General features: G+C 40.7%; 1 protein-coding gene across 1 annotated transcript in view; it reads right to left on the minus strand.

Moving 5' to 3' along the window:
• MMP20 (matrix metallopeptidase 20) overlaps positions 1 to 18,260 on the minus strand; it is a 39,247-nt gene extending 20,987 nt beyond the window's left edge. Inside the window, exons 1-6 of the mRNA XM_036427222.2 lie at positions 18,122 to 18,260; positions 10,151 to 10,398; positions 6,395 to 6,543; positions 3,806 to 3,931; positions 2,850 to 3,011; positions 886 to 1,027 (exon numbers count right to left, since the gene is read on the minus strand). Coding sequence (XP_036283115.1) covers positions 886 to 1,027; positions 2,850 to 3,011; positions 3,806 to 3,931; positions 6,395 to 6,543; positions 10,151 to 10,398; positions 18,122 to 18,247 — 953 coding nt within the window. The 5' untranslated portion in view covers positions 18,248 to 18,260. The remainder of the gene's footprint in view (positions 1 to 885; positions 1,028 to 2,849; positions 3,012 to 3,805; positions 3,932 to 6,394; positions 6,544 to 10,150; positions 10,399 to 18,121) is intronic.
• Positions 18,261 to 19,354: the final 1,094 nt, after the last annotated feature.

A 19,354-nucleotide genomic window follows, 5' to 3' on the forward strand; every position in this document is an offset into this window, starting at 1 on the left:
CTACCAATTCTGTTCAGTTTTACTTTGGATAATAGTCAATAAAAAAGTCAATAATCAATTCCTTAATAAAAACAAATCAATAGAAATAAGTAATAAAATACCTCAAGTTTCTAAGCCTCAATCCAGTGTACATAATTTTTGATTCCCACTCCTAAATACATATTGTGATCACTATGTGTTTGGCACAGTACTGGCCCAGGGTCAGAACTTAAACCAACTTAGCCTGATGCTTAAGCCTGGGCTCCTGGGCTCTGCTCTATTTTGCCTCTGAAAAGTTGATGCCCATCCATTGTTAAAGATTTAGTTTAAACTGTTCTTAATTAAAAAAAAATTAGAAATAATCTAGATGTTCATAAATATGGGACTGCTTAAATAACTAATAATATATCCATTGATTGGAATAATATACAGAGAGGGGCCAAAGTAGATTTACAGTTGTCTGTATGGAAAAGAATGCAATAATTAATAAATAATAGTACAAGAATAAACTGTATTTTGCATACTCACAACTATATACCTCCTTTTGCCCCCCACCCTATATAAATATATAAAATAAAGATAAAAATGAAAATTCATTGACATAGAAAAATAAGGTGTTGTTGAGTGAAAATAGTTTACAAATTATTTTTAAAAATATATTTTTATTGATTTCAGAGAGGAAGAGAGAGATAGAAGCATCAATAATGCGAGAGAATCATTGATTGGCTGCCTCTTGCATGCCCCACACAGGGGATGGAGCCTGCAACCCAGACATGTGCCCTGACTGGGAATCAAACTGTGACCTCCGGGTTCCTAGGCCGACCATTGAGCCACACCGGCCGGGCTCTACATGATTTTTCCACACTTCTAGGACAACCTCGTGTCTTAAGCGCACTTAAGGCTTACCGGTCCCTGAAGAGTAGGAGCTCCTTCCCCAGCATGGTCACCGCATCGAAGGATGAGCTGGAGTCACAGAGGTCAGGGTTGGACGGATTATGAGGGGGGACATTTGGCGCAGTGGGCTTCCCTGGGAGTGCTTTCCGAGGGCCTAGGATTCAAAGCGACTTGGTCAAATGGCACTAGGAATCGAGTCTGTACACTTCTGCCCCAGAGACCCCCCTCTCACTGCATCTGACAAGGTGATAAAGGGCATGTCTGTCGATGGCAGGCAGACCCTGGTTTGCATCCAGCTTCACTAGTGACCGAGTGTGTGAAAAATGTGCCAATAATCAAACCTCTCGAAGCCTCCGTTTCCTTATTAGTAAAACGGGCAGTGCAATAAAACCTACTTCAGGTTTCTGTGAGAATTCAAGAATGCCTGAAAGGACTCAGTACAGAGCTTGGTTCAAAGAATGACAGCTATTATTTTATTATTATTTTATTATTAGACACAACTTCTTTCGTAACTACAGGTGCTCTAACTTGGAAATTTTAAAAGTTGCCAATGATGGTTTCTTTGTAATTAAGTACTTTGTTCTCAATAAGATGATAACGTTCTTATGTGTTTTCATATTATTTCCAGCCACTTCTGGGCATCTTACACTGTGCATAAGTATTTTTTTTTTAAGCACCCCGGGAAAGACGGAGAATTCTTGTGCATTGATGTACACTGAAGGAATTTGCTATTTAAAGGCATTATCTCTGATATGAGTAACTTGGAGGCCAAGAAACATCTAGGTAGAGAATAATTTCCCCCAAGCTTTTGATCCATTGCGGGTAGAAGTGAAGCACTGTGCAATAAAGGATATAGAACCTAGAAGAGGGCTGTCCATTTGTGTCACTACATGGAGAAGAGCTATCCAACAGTCATACTCTCTGAACTGGTCTTTGCATGAGTGAGAAATACATTTTATTGTGCATTGCACTAGGCCCCTGAGTTCCTGAAGGTGTTTATTTCAGCAGCCAGGATTTATTATTCTCACCAACACACTTCCCCACACCCCCTGCCGTATACATAAGAGAATAAATGGCGGGAAAAGGCATCTTCTGCTGGACCCGCCCGTTGGGAGGACTGCTGGTGGTTTTTATCTTCCATGCTGTTCCTGAGGGACTATCTGCCAGCAACAGAAGCATGAGCTGAGTCATTGCCTCTGGGGACAAGTAAAGTCCAAAAACTCAGCTCCAAGGCTTAAGGGAAAATCAGTTTCTAGAATTTTCTGCTGCCTTTTAGCCATTAAAGAAAAAGTGTCAAGGTCTAAAAGTGCATCAAGATTCCTTCTTGTGAACTAATGTTTTTGTCTTTTGTTAAAGAAGTTGGGTATAGAGTTTCTAGGAATCCTTTATTATATTTGAAAGAATGTTAACATGAGATAATTTTGAGTATCTTGGGATACTTACTATCTTTAAGCCTCAGCTTCCTCAGCTACCAAATGAGAGAAACACTTCACACCCCACAGGCTGGTCATGAGGATGGTGTGGGATGACTCATGACATGTTTTTGTAAATGGCAGATTGCCTGTGCAACTGAGCTATGTAGTTATTATCGTCATAATTATTTGTTTTTAGAAAAATAAGGTTACTTATCTGAAAATGGGTAAAAGCACCATATAAATAAACTATAAAATACATCCATCTTCTCCAAAAGTCTAAATCCTGATCTACATTCAGAAGACACAAATGATTGAATTTTTTATGGTTATTGTGGGACCATATGCCCTGGAGGAAAGATATGAAAGTTAATTGCACATCTTAAAACAAAGCAATATTCATTCTGGTAAATAAGCTCTTCACCAGAGGGCATAGTTGGGGCTGTGGTCTCTAGTTGATCTTAATTCTGCAGGTAAATCCTGGTAAAGTACATTTTCTCTAAGTTGGAGACCAAATGCTTGTTACTTTCAGAGTTAGTTGTCAAAGAAGTATAGTGATTGTACCGTACAATGCCTGGATCCCTTTCACGTCATCCTTGGGGAGGTGAAAGCCATACGGATGCTGGTACTTATACGTTGGGTACATCAGTGCTGAGGGGTCTGTGGAATGGGCCAGCCCCAGTGCATGGCCAAACTCGTGAGCAGCAACGGTGAATAAATTGAAACCTAGACAACACGAGAGAGAAAAAAGCAGCATCAACATAGGGTTTTATTTTCAATAGCTTCTATCTTTACAGGAAAATTTACACCCAAATTACAGTTAATTCACTTTCTTTCCATTACTGGATTATTCCGAGGTTAGTGGGTTATCCTGGCACTTAGCTTTGCTTAGTTTCATCTAGATCTTTCTCCCTTGGCTAGGAAGGGTTTTGGAGTGGGGGATGAGGGAAATGTAAATCAACCCATTTTGTGCATGGTCAAAATGCTTGGTAGGTTGATAAACAAGGGTCTAATCAGAGCCAATAGTGGTAAAATGATAATAGTGGCAACAATATGTAGACATAGGTCACAGGTGTTTTTCTAGTTCCCTGCTATTACAGCCTTCTCTTTTTTTATCCTCACACTTTTCACACTGGAGAATTCCAGATGTTCTGGAGTTTTATCCCCATCCCCATTACTTCTCAGGAGAGTCCTGACTCCCTCAGGTCATTTCTGAATGTAGCCTATTTCCAAGTACAAGTAAAAAAAACCAGTAAATACGATGGAGGTGAAGAAACAGAGCTGTGTGTGGAGGAGGGGATGGCTGCTTCTTGAGATCATATGCTTTGAATCAGAGACCAGACAAGTCTACAGCACAACTGAGGGAGGGTCTTTCCTTTTGGATTTTTGGCTTACTTGTTTTTCCTAGCCAGCCCCCCTAGTTAAAGGGTGGCCTGGGACGTTGAACCTCAGGGTTTCATGATGGAGGCCCAGAAGAAGGTACAATATTTTCCAGGTTATGGTGAATTGTGCATATATACCATTCATTCCCATAGTCCACTTCTCAGCATTGTCGAAATGCGTATCTCCTCCCAGGCCTTCTCCAGGTGCAAATGCATGGGCTAGCGTCCCGCGGGGCCCATCGAATGGGTAGGAATCCCCATGATCTAAACAAGCGGGGAGAAATGCCAACAGCATTTAGTCCATCTAGCAATGGTGGGGGTACCTAAAAGGACAACTTTTTGAATAGCACTGACACTTCTCATACAAATGGATTTTCAATATTCATTTTTTTTAAATAAGAAGTTCAGTGTCCATGAGTAACCTGTTAGTTGGAAAATTAAAAGACTATTTTATATTTCAAAGATAGTAAGCATTACAAATAAAAAATTGTTCTCCTGTTATTGTTTTTACTGTGATATCTATTAGTTGATGCGTGGCAGACTGTGAATTGTACCCATGCCACAGATTACAAAAGGAGAAAGCACAGACGGTCATTTGACTGTGATCTTTTTCACTGGTTGGGATGTGAGTGTGTTGGTAGAGTGCAGCTTTCAGCATATGATTTAGCTAAGACAATAACAGCAAATTGAACATGTGTGTGCTTTCTGTTTGAATAGCACAACACAATACAATGCAATTTAAGGAAGTGCCAAAAATTTCTCTGTAATTTTGATAGACTTTCATGTGTAAAACTCATGAAAGTAATAACAGTATTTTTAAAATCCTAACTTTTAAAGCTTCATATATTTTTGTTTTATTATCTATATTAATGAGCACTTCTTTACAAACTGAACAGAAAAGGAGGAAGAATAAAAGGAGGATAGTATAGAAGCTGTGTTTTAACATTTATCAGGATTTTAGTGATGATACAACATTTTATTAAAAAAACAACAGATATGGGGGGGTCAATCAAGGAAAAAGGAGACATGTATAAAACTTTAGACAAAAAAAAAAATCAAACAACAAAAAACACACAACAGATATGCACACCCTGTTGGTACAGACACCAGAGTGGTGATAGTCAAAGGGAGAGGAAGTGGGGTTGGCAGAGATGGGCAAAGGAATAAATAGGGACATCTGTAATAGTGTCGACAATAAAAACTAAGTTATAAAAAAGTAAAACTTGAAAACAACACACAAACAAACAAAAACAACAACACAAAGATCTGGTGTGTCATTTCCCAGGTTTAGATGCACTGTAGGTTGTATGACCTGAGGCCCCTAATGAAGTGGCAGCACAGACTCTAGTCTCAGGTTGCGTTTTAGGGGACAGGGTTCAAGCATGAAAGATGCTAATGCCATCACCCCAAGCTGCCCTAGCCACACTGTCCTGCCTCTCTACTGGGGTGGCCTTGGTCCTCTGGGAGCGGGACCCACCATGACCGTCTCTAAAGGGCTTGTGCTCAGGCAACACTTGCTGGATCTTCTCTCTCCTAGTTCCAAGCAGGGTTCCCAGTGACGTCAGATTAAAATTAAGATCAAGACTTGAAATAAAAGAAACACTTAGAAATGTTATTCTTGGCGGGTAGGAGGCAGGGGAGATGACTTACCTTGCCTCTAAGGAAGCTTGCTTATAAGGACGATAAAGAGAGAAAGTAATTTCATGGCCTTTCCTTTTGTGAGAATAAACAAGTCATCTTTTCTGTCAAAGAACAGTTTAGACAGCCGCCATTTTGGACCATGTGACTTGGCAGCTGCCATGTTGGCCGCATGGTTTGCATCTCTCCTGGGGGCTGCCCTTTGAATTAGCCAATCGCTAAAGACTATGCACCTGAGCTCCAATCAAGAGCAAAGGACAAGTCACGTGCATCAGGGTCTGCTTGGTGTGCACACACTTCCAGACCATGGATGCGCACCCTTCTACGTAGAAGTAAATATGTTTACTTTCTGCCTGGGTCCTGAGTGTTTTGTGTTCTACCAGAACCCCTGACTTGGGGGGCTCGCCTTATTTCTAGCACGTTGTCTACTAACTAGATAAGGTTCCTTTTGAAAAGGGCTCAGAGAGCTCCATCAATCTCTGTGCAAAGTTATGCCTCTACTGTTAACCAGGGTGAGTAGGGATGTAGAAGCAGGCAAATAGGAGGCAGGCCTGCTGATTCCATAAGTGGGGCTCAGACAGCAATTCCACTCTCTTACCCCCTGCAGGAAATAAATGTTACTGTCAGGGCCACTGAAACATTTATCTCCTTCAGTGAGAATTCAGGGTGGGAGATTCGTCACTAATGTGGAAGGGGATACGAAGCAATGAACACCATCACGGGGATGGTATAGGTCATTCCTCCCTTCCCCCCACAACCAATGGAAAAGCTAAATCTGACATTCTTTGTTCCTAATGGGGCAAAACCATAATAAAAACATGTTACACGGAGTCCATTCTACAGCTCAGTCTAATAAAGATGAGAAATGCTGAGAACTCCTCTGGCTCTATTCTCTCGCCAGCTGAAGATCAAGACTTTGCTGTGATCTTGGCCCCTGCCCATCACCCTCCTGCGTGAAGAAGGATTGTGCTGATCACTTGGATTAAGTATTGTAGAAGGAAGAGTATTGGGACATTTCTCCTTTGGATTAGTAGACAAAAAAAAAAAAAAAAAAAAAAAAAAAAAAAAAACCAAGAAGCACCACAGTACCTCCTGTTTCAAAAGATATCATGATATCTGCTTCTCCTGAATTGATTTTCACAAAGTTCAGAGGAACAGCGCTGCTCCAGGCCTGCAAAGCCATCTCCACAGCCTTGTCTACCTCAGCAGAAGTCATGGAAGACGTGTATTTGGATATTCTGTGAAATAGAAGGAACATGTTTTTCTTTCAGTAAATGCTCCTGTGTGAAGAAGTCAAAAATTATATTGTCTGTATTAAAAATTTAAATATTGAACATAGATTTACAATGTAGGTTTTGTTCTTTAATACAATAATTCTTATTTTGTTTTCATATTTGTTAAAGTACTGAAACATTAAACAATAAGAAAAATAAAGTGAAGAGTTGAGATAATCTGGTGCTGAAAGAGTTTGCCTTTCATTATTACTATATTTTCTCTCATTTTGAAGAATAACACTTTGTGAAACATGACAAGTACCAAGAAGTCCATTTTCCCTGATGTGGTTTTAATTGAGAAGAGCTCCTTTTTTCCCCTAAGGGACGACTGAGAATTTTCAATTGTAAAAAATAAAAATGTGGAGTTGGAAAGTTTTGCAAACTTCCATTCAAAGGCCATCAGGATTCCCCCAGGGCCTTGGGGGGAATATTTAAATAATACATTTTAAAAGAGGAAGTGCTCTCTAGAACTGGAAAAGGCTTGAGTCTTTCATCAAGTCCTGGTATGACAGTGACATCTGCAGGCACAAAATTAAGGAGTTTTTTTGGGGGGAATGTAGGGGGTGGGGAGGGTGGAACAAACAGTTGTAGAAAGAGACAGTTGGTTTTCTAACACAGGCTGCCCTGGAGCGGGGTGGGGTGGGAGTGGGGGGTTGGTTTCTGGCAGCATTCAATGGGAGGGCTGGTGAAGGGGCCTTGCTGGGATGGCATTCAGATGCAGAATGAGAAGCTGGTTCTGTAAGAGACAGACAGCCGAGAGCAGGGCTGAGCCTACTGCCTCTCTTTCTCCAGCTTTTAGTCCTGTGCCTTGCACACAGTAGGTATTTAGCAAATATACTTGATAAATGGATGAACTGATGAATAAAAGTTAATGGTTTTTAGGGCCTATTTGGTGGTTCTCAAATTTTAGGACCTATGATAACTACCAAGGGAGATTTTTAAATTATACAGGTGTGATCCAGAAATCTGCAATTTTGCAAGTGTCCTAGGTTATTCTGATGCAAGTGGTGAAATATCAACCAGAAACCTTCAGAGGTGATCCTGGAGGCCCAAAAAGAAGGGGCCGTGCCTCATGGAGTCCAGGGATGGGGAATAGCTCAACGCAGCACCGGAGAGGGGAAACCAGAAGGACCCTTAAAGGGACCATTTTGTGCATTCACAATAGGCCAAGACCCCTGTATAACAAGACTCAGTGGTTTATCACAATTCTGTTTAGTTAGCACCTTGCATTTCCTTACAGTAAGGACAAGTCAACCATATCTTTGAGCAAACTGTGTGCAGGGCTGGAGAAGACAGAGACAAAGAAAGAAGGAGAACAAGAAAAATCCTGGCCCAAGGTCTAGTAATAATAATAATAATAATAATAATAATAATAAGAAGAAGAAGAAGCACTTTTTTAAAAACACACAGCAGAAAATTTTCACACCTTAAGAGTTAATCATAATAATCAATATTTTATGATTCATCAGGATTTGATCCCAGTTCTATCTGACTTCATAGCTTATACACACAAGCACTGATATATTTTGACTTTTAAAATCCTCTGTTGTAAGAAGTTATTCTAGGATCCAGTAGCTATATAGACAGAGTACTAGGTCTTCCGTGATGGGGAAGGGAGTTGTTCAAGTGTGAATGGGCAGTGGGAGTGTTGAGGCCCTTTTGAGACTGTCCAACTTATCACAAGAATATTACACTTCTCCGAGCCTTTAATTATCCTGATCTATGCCCCTTGTTTTGCTGTGCATATTCACAGACTAAAATTCTATGATACAGTTCAAGAAAATGAAGGAAAAGATTCCACGGGTTTATATAAAATTTCCCTGTCTTATCCTAATAATCTCATAATCACTTATGGGTTGTTTCCCAAAAGGGGAACAAATGCTTTGATTTTTGTATGTGTCTTAAGCTGAAGCCAATGCTAATAATTGTGTTCAGAGCTCCACCTTATGGACTCAGAGCTCATAGCAGCTAAGAAGTGGCCTTGTTTGGACCCGCATTTTATCAGGGGAACTAACAGGGGTTCTGATTCAGTTCAACAACTAGCTCTCAGTTGAGAAACCTTGATTTGCAGGGTTTGCAGATTTCCATATTCTAAACACTCTCACGATGGTTGATTTCTAGCTACCAACTTGCCACCACGGAGCATAAAATTGGGAAGAGTTGAGCAACTGGCACTTCAGTTTCCCCATACAAATGAATAGGTGTTGATGACTTCGTGAACATAGGTAAATGTAGTATAATAGTTAAAAAACAATGTCGCGTTTTTGCCTCTGTTTTTAATGTAATTTATTTAATTGTAAGATTGTATAACTTAGTTTTTAATAATGGCTCGGTTTAGCAACCAGCTCACAAAATTCTTGGAAACTTAACAACTGGCTGCAACACTGCAGACAATGCCAGGATTGGCTGTGGTGAGCTGTTAGCAGTTCACTACCACCGCTGCCACTGTTTTAACAGCCCAGCCTTTCTCCAGGCCCAGAAATCCGCCAGATGTGCTCCTCCAGACCAGGAAATCTGATCCTGACCCTGGTCTGGCTCTCCAGAGCCCTGGATTAAAGTCCAAACTGCTTAGCCTCCTGTTCTAGCGCCCTCCACTGCCCCATCCTCCCTTTCCCCCACTGCTCTTCCTGTATCTCTATCCTCCGCACGCCCTGCCTACTGCACTGCCGCTCCATCACCAGGCCATTCCACTCCCTGCGGCTATTTACTTGGTCTGTTTTTCTACTTGGAAAACCTCTACGTTTGAGAGGTCTTTGGCAAAAATAGAAACAGGAGCTGCCCTGTGTCCACGCCGCCTCTTGTCTGGCACGCAAGAGGTCCATAGGTCCACTGGCAGACTGCCTACTTACCACCCCACTCCCAGGCGGAGGGATGGGCACCACCGTGATCCCTCCAGCGGCCCTTCGAGGGAAGCCTGCGCTGACCCCAGAAGTGGGACCAGGCTGCTGGGATGGAATTCTATGTGATGACCTAGGGCACAGGGGGAATGCAGGCTTGTCCCCTCGGACTACATAGAATCCTTGCTCTGGGCAGGAGGAGGCTAGAGGGTGACAGTGAATATGGAGATGGAGGGGGAGGGGTATGGGGGGGGGGGAGAGGAACCTGGGGCTAAGGGCCCACAAAGGACAAATTATTTCCAAAATTGAATGCCTATGGTAGGTAGTTAATAAGTCATCAATAACTGACTTTTTCAATCCATGAAAACAATTAATTTATCGATAGGTGAGTTATATAATATCCTTCTGATTGAACAGGTTGTTTAAGGACATGGGTAGATACTGTCAGGTTATTAAACCCTAGACTAGATTATTTTTCTTTAAAGATAAATGTGTTGTCTCTAACTGGTAAGATTGTAATACCTAAGATGGACAGCAATTACAGTCACTCTGAAATCTCATTTTCTAGTGAATTCTGCATTGTCATTGTCTAAAGTTCGGACCTAGACATTCTTTCTTGTGGTTGTGATGAGTCACGATATTTATACAGAACAGAAGGAAGATTTTTTAAAAGAAAAGAAGGAAAACGAGAGAAGCATTTCTGTCTGAATTTGGGAAGACTCAGGTCTCATTACCTGTAGGTCAAGGTATTTTTTTTCCATTTGGGTTCACCTGGGAAGAGGCGGTAGTTTGCCACGTCAGGGACTCCGCAGCGAGGCCTCTTGATCATGTCCATTGTGGACCGGTCCAACTTCCCCGTGACTTGAAGGCCAAAGAAGGCTTGTAGCTCCTTAATCTTCTTCACTATGGAGTTGCTTCCTCGCACAACCATCTCACCAACCTGGTGACCTCCTTTCTTTGTGTAGTACTTGTCAAGGTATGCCTGAAAGGGAGAGGCAGGCTGTCACATCGACAGCACAGTCGTGGGGAGTACACTCATGCTCAGGCAATATTTTCTGGATATATGAACAATAGTGTGCAGAGTACATTGACATTTTGGGGGGAAATTTACATATATTTGCATAGATAAAGCTTAGAAAGATATGCAGTGTGCCAAACTGCTAACAACAATTATATTTTGGTAGTGGGAATGTTAGGTAATTAAGTACTTAATTAATTGATTAATTTGTTTATTATTTTTGCTCACCTGCATTTTATAGTTTCCCTACAATGAATAGGTATTGTAAGAGAAAAAAATAATGGAAGGAAAAAGAACATTTTCCACCCATGAATCATTTATTAGTCCCTGACATCTGGGTCCAATTTGTGAAACAGACTCTCCTAGTCCTCTGGCGAGCAGTTATTGGTATCATATTTTCCTAAGACACCAGTGTTTTGAACTCTCAGAGGCTTTTGTGCTCCAGCCTCTCACCTTGTGCAAAGGTAGAGGTTCGATCTGTTTCTCTGCTGAGGCTTTTAATCAGTTTGGGTGTGTTCAGCGGGTGGGGCTGAACTTGTTTCTGTGGGGCAGGTTTCCTGGTACAGGCTCTTTGTTCCTTGAGACAAGTAAAAGTAATCATCTTATATAATAAAACCCTCACATGGAAATCAATTGAACTGTGGAACCGCGGTGGCAGAAAGACCCATCACTCAGACAGCACACTGATCATCAGGGGACAGAGCTGCCCCCTGGTGGTCGGTGTACTCCAACAGGGGGAGTGCCACTCAGCCAGAAGCCAGGCTCAGGGCTGTGAGAGCAGGGGCAGTGGCAGGAGCCTCTCCGACCTCTGCTGCAAACGGGTGGCAAGGAGTGAGGGGTCCCAGACTGTGAGAGCCCTGGACTGTGAAAGGGATGTCTGACTGCTGGCTTAGGGGGGATCGAGCCTAAGCTGGAGGGCAGACATCCCCCCTAGGAGACCTGGACTGTGAGAGGGCACAGGCCGGGCCGAGGGATCTCCAACCCCCTACCCAGTGCAGGAATTTCATGCACAGGGCCTCTAGTACATTATAAAGCTTTCACATAAGGCTTAAACCTCTCATATGTCATTCAAAATGCTTTTCTATAACTGCTTAGATGAAGTGAGAGAGGCAGAGTCACACAAATTCAGAGTCAGAACCTGCTGTTGATCCAACTTATTTCAGGAAAATAAACAAGGAACAGCTAAAGATTTATATATACATTTTGTATTATATATGGAATTTTATATTTATACATTATATATGAAGTATTTTATTGCCTATAAACAGTATTTATTTGTATATTCCATGAACTGTACACTTATTTATAATCTACATAAATTATGTATATTTTTATTTACATGTTAATATACATATTCCTACATGTAAGTAATAAAACATCGGTAGCAATATTAATGTTTAACAATAGGGGATTTGTTAGATATACCCTGTTTCCCCAAAAACAAGACAGTGTCTTATATTAATTTTTTTCTCCCAAAGTTGCGCTAGGTCTTATTTTCAGGGTATGTCTTATCTTTCCATGCGCTAGGTCTTATTTTCGGAGGATGTCTTATTTTCGGGGAAACACGGTAGTATTATATATTCATGTGAAGTAACACTAGACCTTGGGTAATACCTGTAGGGTAATACTGGCTTCATAGAATGAGTTGGAATTTCCTCTTCATGTTCTGAAATAGTTTAAGAAGGATAGGTATGAATTCGTCTTTAAATGTTTGGTAGAATTCACCTTTGAAGTCATCTGGTCCTGGACTTTTATTTGCCGGGAGTTTGATTACGCTTCAATTTCATTGCTAGTTTCAGTCTGTCTTGGAAGGTTGTATGCTTCTAGAAATTTATCCATTCTTTTTTAGATTGTCGAATTTGTTGGCATATAATTGTTTGTAGTATTCTTTAATGATTCCTTGAATTTCTGTGGTGTCTGTTGTGGTTTTTCATTCATTTATGATTTTATTTATTTGGGCTCTTTTGTTTGTTTGTTTTGATTAGCTTGAAGGTTTGCCGATTTTGTTCATCTTTTCAAAGAACCAGCTTTTGGTTTCATTTATCTTTTCTATTGTTTCTTTGTAAAATTTCTATTTCTCCTCTGGCCTTAATTAGTTCCATTCTATTTACTTAAGTTTTGTTTATTCTTCTTTTTCTAATTCCTTTAGGTGTAAAGTTAGATGGTTTATTTGGGATTTTCCTTGTTTCTCGAGGTAGGCTTGTATGGCTATGTACTGTTCTTCTTTGAAGAATTATCCGATGTTCTGAGAGCCTAAATCATTCAGGGAAATTTCTTGCCAAAATTATCAATAAGGTTTTAGCATACTTTTCAGGGCCAAAATGTTAAATTAGGCAAATAGATGTGCACTTAGAATTGTTTTGTGTTAAATCTAACATTCGTGCTCTGTTGGTTCAACACCTGATTGTGACCCTGGGTCAAAGATCTCAGCATGCATCAGAACCTTCCCATTCACCCGCCTCCCTTCCCATCCCCCACTGTTAAATTACAGGGTTCATTGGTTCAGGTGGTCCCGTCTCCACTTCTCTTTCAACTTTGAGAAATAAAAACAACAGAGTCCCAGAGAGTCTGTTCCAGCAAACCAGTGGCCCAGATCTCCCCTAATCCTCATTCACTGCATTTTCTTAGTGATCTTCCTGAGAATTAAAAGTTTAAAACTCAGAGTTAAGTGTGCTTCAACACAAGGTGAAGTTCAAGATACAGTTTCTTCAACATTTCTCTCCACTTTGGCTAAGTCACAGAAATGGAGTTGTGAGAACTTTTGATGCTGTGTGATGAATCCTAATAGAATTTCCCCTAGATTTTCAGAAATTCTTTTAAATTCTTTTGATTTCAGCTTTCTCATCTATAAGATAGGGTTGGTATCTGTTCTACTGAACACAGTAGTGTGAGGATACAATGAGATCCTCATTATGAAAGTAGTTTTTAAAAAATACATATTTTTAATCCTCACCTGAGGTGGGAGGATACTTTTTCCATTGATTTCTAGAAAAAATGGAAGGGAGGAGAGAGAGAGAGAGAAAGAGAAACATCCATGTGAGAGAGACACATCAATTGATTGCTTCCTGGATATGACCTGACCTGGGTCCAGGATTGAACCCACAACCCAAGAATGTGCCCTTGACTGGGAATCGAGCCTGAGACTCTCTGATCTAATCACAGAGTCATTTTGGCCATTGAAAAATGCTTTTAGCCAAAACCGGTTTGGCTCAGTGGATAGAGCGTCGGTCTGCGGACTGAAAGGTCCCAGGTTTGATTCCAGTCAAAGGCATGTACCTTGGCTATGGGCACATCCCCAGTGGGGGGGTAGGGGTAGGGGGCGTGCAGGAGGCAGCTGGTCAATATTTCTCTCTTTTCGATATTTCTAGCTCTCTATCCCTCTCTCTTCCTCTCTGTAAAAAATCAATAAAATACATTAAAAAAAGAAAAAAAATGTTTTTAAATGTATCAAAATATTTAAAAATGTATATATCCTATATAATAATGAGCTAATATGCAGAATGACCTTCCAGAATAACCAGTGGGTGGGATTCAGGGGGAGGCCGTGGGGCCCTGAGGGCCAAGCCCCTTGCACGAATTTTGTGTATCAGGCCTATAGTATATATATAATATATTTTTTTAAATATATATTTTATTGATTTTTTTACAGAGAGGAAGGGAGAGGGATAGAGAATTAGAAACATCTATGAGAGAAAAACATCGATTAGCTGCCTCCTGCACACCCCCTACTGGTGATGTGCCCACAACCAAGGTACATGCCCTTGACCTGAATAGAACTTGGGACCTCTCAGTCCATAGGCCGACGCTCTACCACTGAGCCAAACTGATTAGAGCTATATATAATATTTTACTAATGAATCCACTTCTGGAAATCCATCCTGAAAAAGTAATCCTTTAGATTAGGCTGATGCACAAAGATGTTCATAGAAACATTCATATGGAAATAATTTATGTGTCCAATAAAATAAATTATTAAATTAAAATTCACTTATATAGGAGTGCACAAAAGTAGGTTCTCAGTTGTTCATATGGAAAAAGACATGCATTATGATTGTTACAATAGCTTTATTAACTCTGCTTTGTGTACTCACAACTGTAAACCTACTTTTGCTACCCCTGTCTACTGGAATATGTGTAACTCTTCAAAATAATGTTCATGAAGATAGTATAAAAATAAATATTTTCTTATGACATAATTACTGAGAAAGGTAGGAACCAAATATAATAGCAATTAAAAATATCTCCATGAATAGAGAGTAAAATGGTAGAAAAGAAACCCAAATTTAATAAGTTATATTTAGGAGGTTTTTATTTTTACTTTTTATTTTCTTTAATGATGAGTCCATAATAATGTGATAATAAAAATTTATATTATGTTTAAGGAAAATTTAACAAACTGCTTTAAATGTTGTATTGATATCACTATTTAAAGAAAAAAAACAAAAAGAATAAAACCCTGATTAAGACTAAGTAATCCATCATCATCCATCATTTTTGAAGCCTTTCTGTTCATCAGCAGATCAGAATTTAAAGGGTATAAGTGGACATTAAATACATCAACTAAAATCCTGCTCATCTTTTCAATCATAGATTTCTGTGTTTGTGGGTTTGAGAAACAGCAGATGGTATTTAGAAATGTTGCCTATCTGTGTTTCTAGGCCCAAGAAACCACTTGTTCTCTCCCTGTGAGGGATCAAATGGAAGAGAGCAGTGTGGAATCTGTTTATCCTGCTGTGGGCTCCCGGGCCCCAGGTGATCCACTGGCCTTGCCTGTCTCTGCGACTGAGCCAATGACTTCTTCCTGTGGTCTGTCAGCTCTTGCCACACTGGCCTGATGCTCCTTCACTCCCCAAGCTGCTGCACTTGCTGTTTCCTCTGCCTGGATTGTTCTGCCTCCAGATCATGGGATTGGCTCTTTCACATAGTGCAGGATCATCTCAAAGGCCACTTCTTAGGGGAAGCCTTCCTGGATAACCCAGGTGAATGTGCCCCACTGTCCCAGTCACTCTCTGTCAACCTGGTTAATTTTTTCCCAGTCACTTTGAGTCACACGTAGTCTTTGCAAACATTCCAATATCACATCACTTTTTGAAATAATGGACTATGTGTTTATTTCCCCCAGCACCTTCCCATGCCCTCTGTCATCACCAAGTAAGCACCGTCAGAACAGGGACATTACTTGTTTTGTTCATTGATGTTTATCCAAAACTTAGGACTGACCCTGGCATGTAGCACACAGTAAGCAGTCAATATATCATTTTTTTTTTCATGCTGTTTTATTTGTTGTATTTTAAGGCTGTCAAAGTTGTTACATGATTCTGTAAGCCAGAAGGTGGGGCATTAATTTTTGTTTTAGTCACTGGGACCCACATTAGAGGTTTGCAGGGATCATTCTAAGGATGAAAGAGTGATACCTGTTTTTGCTCAGAGTTCATGACGAGCGGTTTTGCGGGCAGCAGAAGGTGTTGTTTGCCAGGTGGCAAGGTGTTGACAAGCTTTGTTGGTCCATGGTCGAAGGTCTTTCTGAGGGTATGCCATTAGGAAAACTGACTGAGCCTGGCTTATTTTGGAGAAAAAAAGTAAGGGATCACTAAAAACCCCCAGTATTGCCTGGCCACCTAAATTTCCCAAATGCTCCTGCAAGCATGGCTTTTCCCAAATGTCCTAGTCTTCTTCTGTTGCAAACTGCTAATTTTTTTAGGTCAACTAATTTTTTCTCTCTAAACAGCTGAAAGTTAATATTTTTAGTTTTGCCACCACATTCCATAGCGGAACAAAAGAGTAATAGACGGCAGGTAAGTGAACAGGTGTGGCCAGTATCTCCGACGACCATAGTTTGTCTGGACCTGTCCTAGCATCACAGTCTCCATCCACCTCAGCGCCGTGGGGCCGCGGTGTGCTCCTCCTTCTGGGGTCACCAAGTCTCCACTGTTTCTGAATCAGAGCGGCATGAGGCTGGGCGAGGCAAAACCACATTTGGGGAGAAGGGGACCCAAAGCTAGGCAGCACCGATGAAATGCATTTTAAAAATAGACTCCAGGATTTGAGATGTTGTTATTATATTTTGAATCAAAGGATTCCAAAAGTGGACTCAAGACAAAGGAAGTTTAACTCAACGGGCCTGTACTTGCCATTCACTGTATTATTTGTGATTGATATTCAAAATGTTTAATGACTAGTTGGCAGGGGTCCTGACCAGTCAGAATGGATGAGTGGTGTAAACAGTCAGTAGAAACAAGCTGATGTGCCTGTAGGTGAAAACTGGTTCTGAGGGCAGCTCCACAGGTGGTACAGAGGTGCAGCCTGGCAGAGAGGAGAGCACCCGGGGGCAGGCTTGGTAATCACAGATGTGCTGTCACTTAGATTCTTAAAAGAGAGGCTCTGGTGCAAAAACATCTCATCCACACACCTGTGATTACTGTTCGAATTCCATCCTACGAAACTTGTTTTTTTAGGTTAAAGATTGCCACCTTTGCCCTGACCAGTTTGGCTCAGTGGATAGAGCATCAGCCTGCGGACTGAAGGGTCCCAGGTTTGATTCCAGTCAAGGGCATGTACCTTGGTTGTGGGGGCATCCCCGGTGTGTGTGTGTGTGTGTGTGTGTGTGTGTGTGTGCAGGAGGCAGCTGATCAATATTTCTCTCTCATTGATGTTTCTAACTCTATATCCCTCTCCCTTCCTCTCTGTAAAAAAAAATCAATAAAATATGTTTAAAAAAGAAAAAGAAAAAAAAAGATTGCCACCTCCCTATTAAATGCAAAACAACAACAACAACAACAACAACAACAACAACAAAAATACTTAGACACAGGGGTGGGCGAAAGTAGGTCTATAGTTGTCTTGTGACATTCTTTTGAGTTAATAAAGCTATTGCAATAATTGAACCCGGATGTCTTTTTCTATACAAACAGCTGTAAGCCTATTTTTGCCCACCCCTGCACATGTTATCATATGGATTTACAGTAGTCTGCAAAAATTCCAATAGAGATTATTTGTATCAGATCCATCTCAATAGTCATTTGGGAGAGATTTTGAAATGGGAAATATAGAAAATGTAAGCAAATGGGAAATATGCTTTAGAGAGGAAAGACCATCAAATGAGAAGCAGGTAGGTACCCAGGAAAAACTCAGTTCACTTCAGATTTTGACCAAGTTTTCCCTGAGTATAAGCGGACTGCCAGGGAGCCTATTTACTATATGCCAACTGTACATGTCAATTTTTCCTTTATTTTCCTCATACATTATTTCTCAAATACTTCTTTGGTCTTTTTGTATGGCACATAGTTTTGCAAACCACTTCAAATTCTGTAAGAAGCAAGGTTACTAGGTACATGATCTATCCACTTATTTATTTAGTCATACAAACGTACACTTAACGTGCACCAGCCATCAGTCTTAGTTTCACAGCAGATAGCATCTAGTGGACTTCAATGGACTTATAAGAAGACTAGAGGCCTGATGCACGAAATTCGTGCAAGAGGCTTGGCCCTCGCAGCCCCAGCTTTGTCCGGAAGGCCATCTGGACAGTCATCCCACTGTTTGGCCATCTGGTCTAATTAGCATATTACACTTTTATTATTACAGATTTTAGAACAATAACAGATTTCCCTCCTCATTTTTCTTGCTATACTCTGTTAGTCTCCTGGGGTAGGAAAAGGAAGAGGGAATTCTGCAAAGATTCACAAACCTGTGCGAGGTGGTAGTTGTTCCTTGAGGTCCTGGGGGTGGCTGCAAATAGGGAGGGGGCTGCAGAGGAAAAGTTCAAAGCCGAGATGAGGAGGAGAGCGAGGCCTGATGCAGGGAGCACCTTCATCTCCTCAAGGTAGCTTGGTAATTATATCAGCCTCGGGGACCGCAGACAGTGCACATTTGCACTTCGACCTTGAGCTGCTTTTATAGAGTCAAACAGGTCTGGACCCTCAGAGCAAGGATGATTCATGTCTCAAAAGGTAATTATACAGCTCATTTCTCTCCCTGATGACTGGGTAACACAGCAGTACACAGGAGTCAGGGAAAGCTTCATTCTTTGCAACTTACCAAGTCATAAAAGGAGATCAGCAGTCACTTTTACTGAATTCTATCAGCTCCTTATAAACTTGATTAACTAGAACCCAACTAAACTGAATCATTTGATTGGTCTCAGTTGGGGGCCCTTTTTCCATTCTGATTCCAGGGAAGGTAAGTGATTAGATTACAGTTTAATTTGTCCGCAGGAATTCTGGGCTCCCTACACATTCAATCCAATCTTCTGTGTCTTCTGCACCCACTTGGATATTTCTCAGCAAGAAATGCTGTTCTTAATGATGGTTGTGTGGTTTCCTGGTCCTGAATCATGAGGGAAATCTTACTTTAAGCTGTGCTGATTTTAGGGTGGAAAGTGAACTGATAACTATTAGATAGAAAGTTAACACAAGAGAGATGTCTTAGTTAACTAAGACATTAGACTAAACCATCCATTCTCAGCTTGCTCTAGTGAACTGGGGCTCATATATATATTTTTTCTGGCTCTGATTAAGATTGATCTAGACCTAGAGATAAATTAAGGAGAAATGGTGTTTATGCATCAGACAAACTGACATTACATTTTAAGATACTTCGTAGCTGAATAACTTTGGATAAGTAATTTAACCTCTCTGAATATTATTATTATTATTTTTTAAATCGCCAAACACCGACTATAATATTGTATGTGAGCTCTTCACTGTTACAGGAGTAGCCTAGCATATTGCATGGTGCCTGCTGGCACTGCTTGGCATACAATAGACAGGTGTTCAAATCCTAGTTCAGAAACCTGTCCATATGACTTTGAGCAGGTTACAGTTGTGGTACTCTCCTCTGTCAAATAGGGGAACAATACCTAATTTGTAAATTGTCCTAAAGGAGTAAATCAGATCATAACAAAGTCATAGCAGAGTGCTCA

This window comes from Pipistrellus kuhlii, unplaced genomic scaffold (assembly GCF_014108245.1).
Source record: "Pipistrellus kuhlii isolate mPipKuh1 unplaced genomic scaffold, mPipKuh1.p scaffold_m20_p_9, whole genome shotgun sequence".
NCBI lineage: Eukaryota > Metazoa > Chordata > Mammalia > Chiroptera > Vespertilionidae > Pipistrellus > Pipistrellus kuhlii.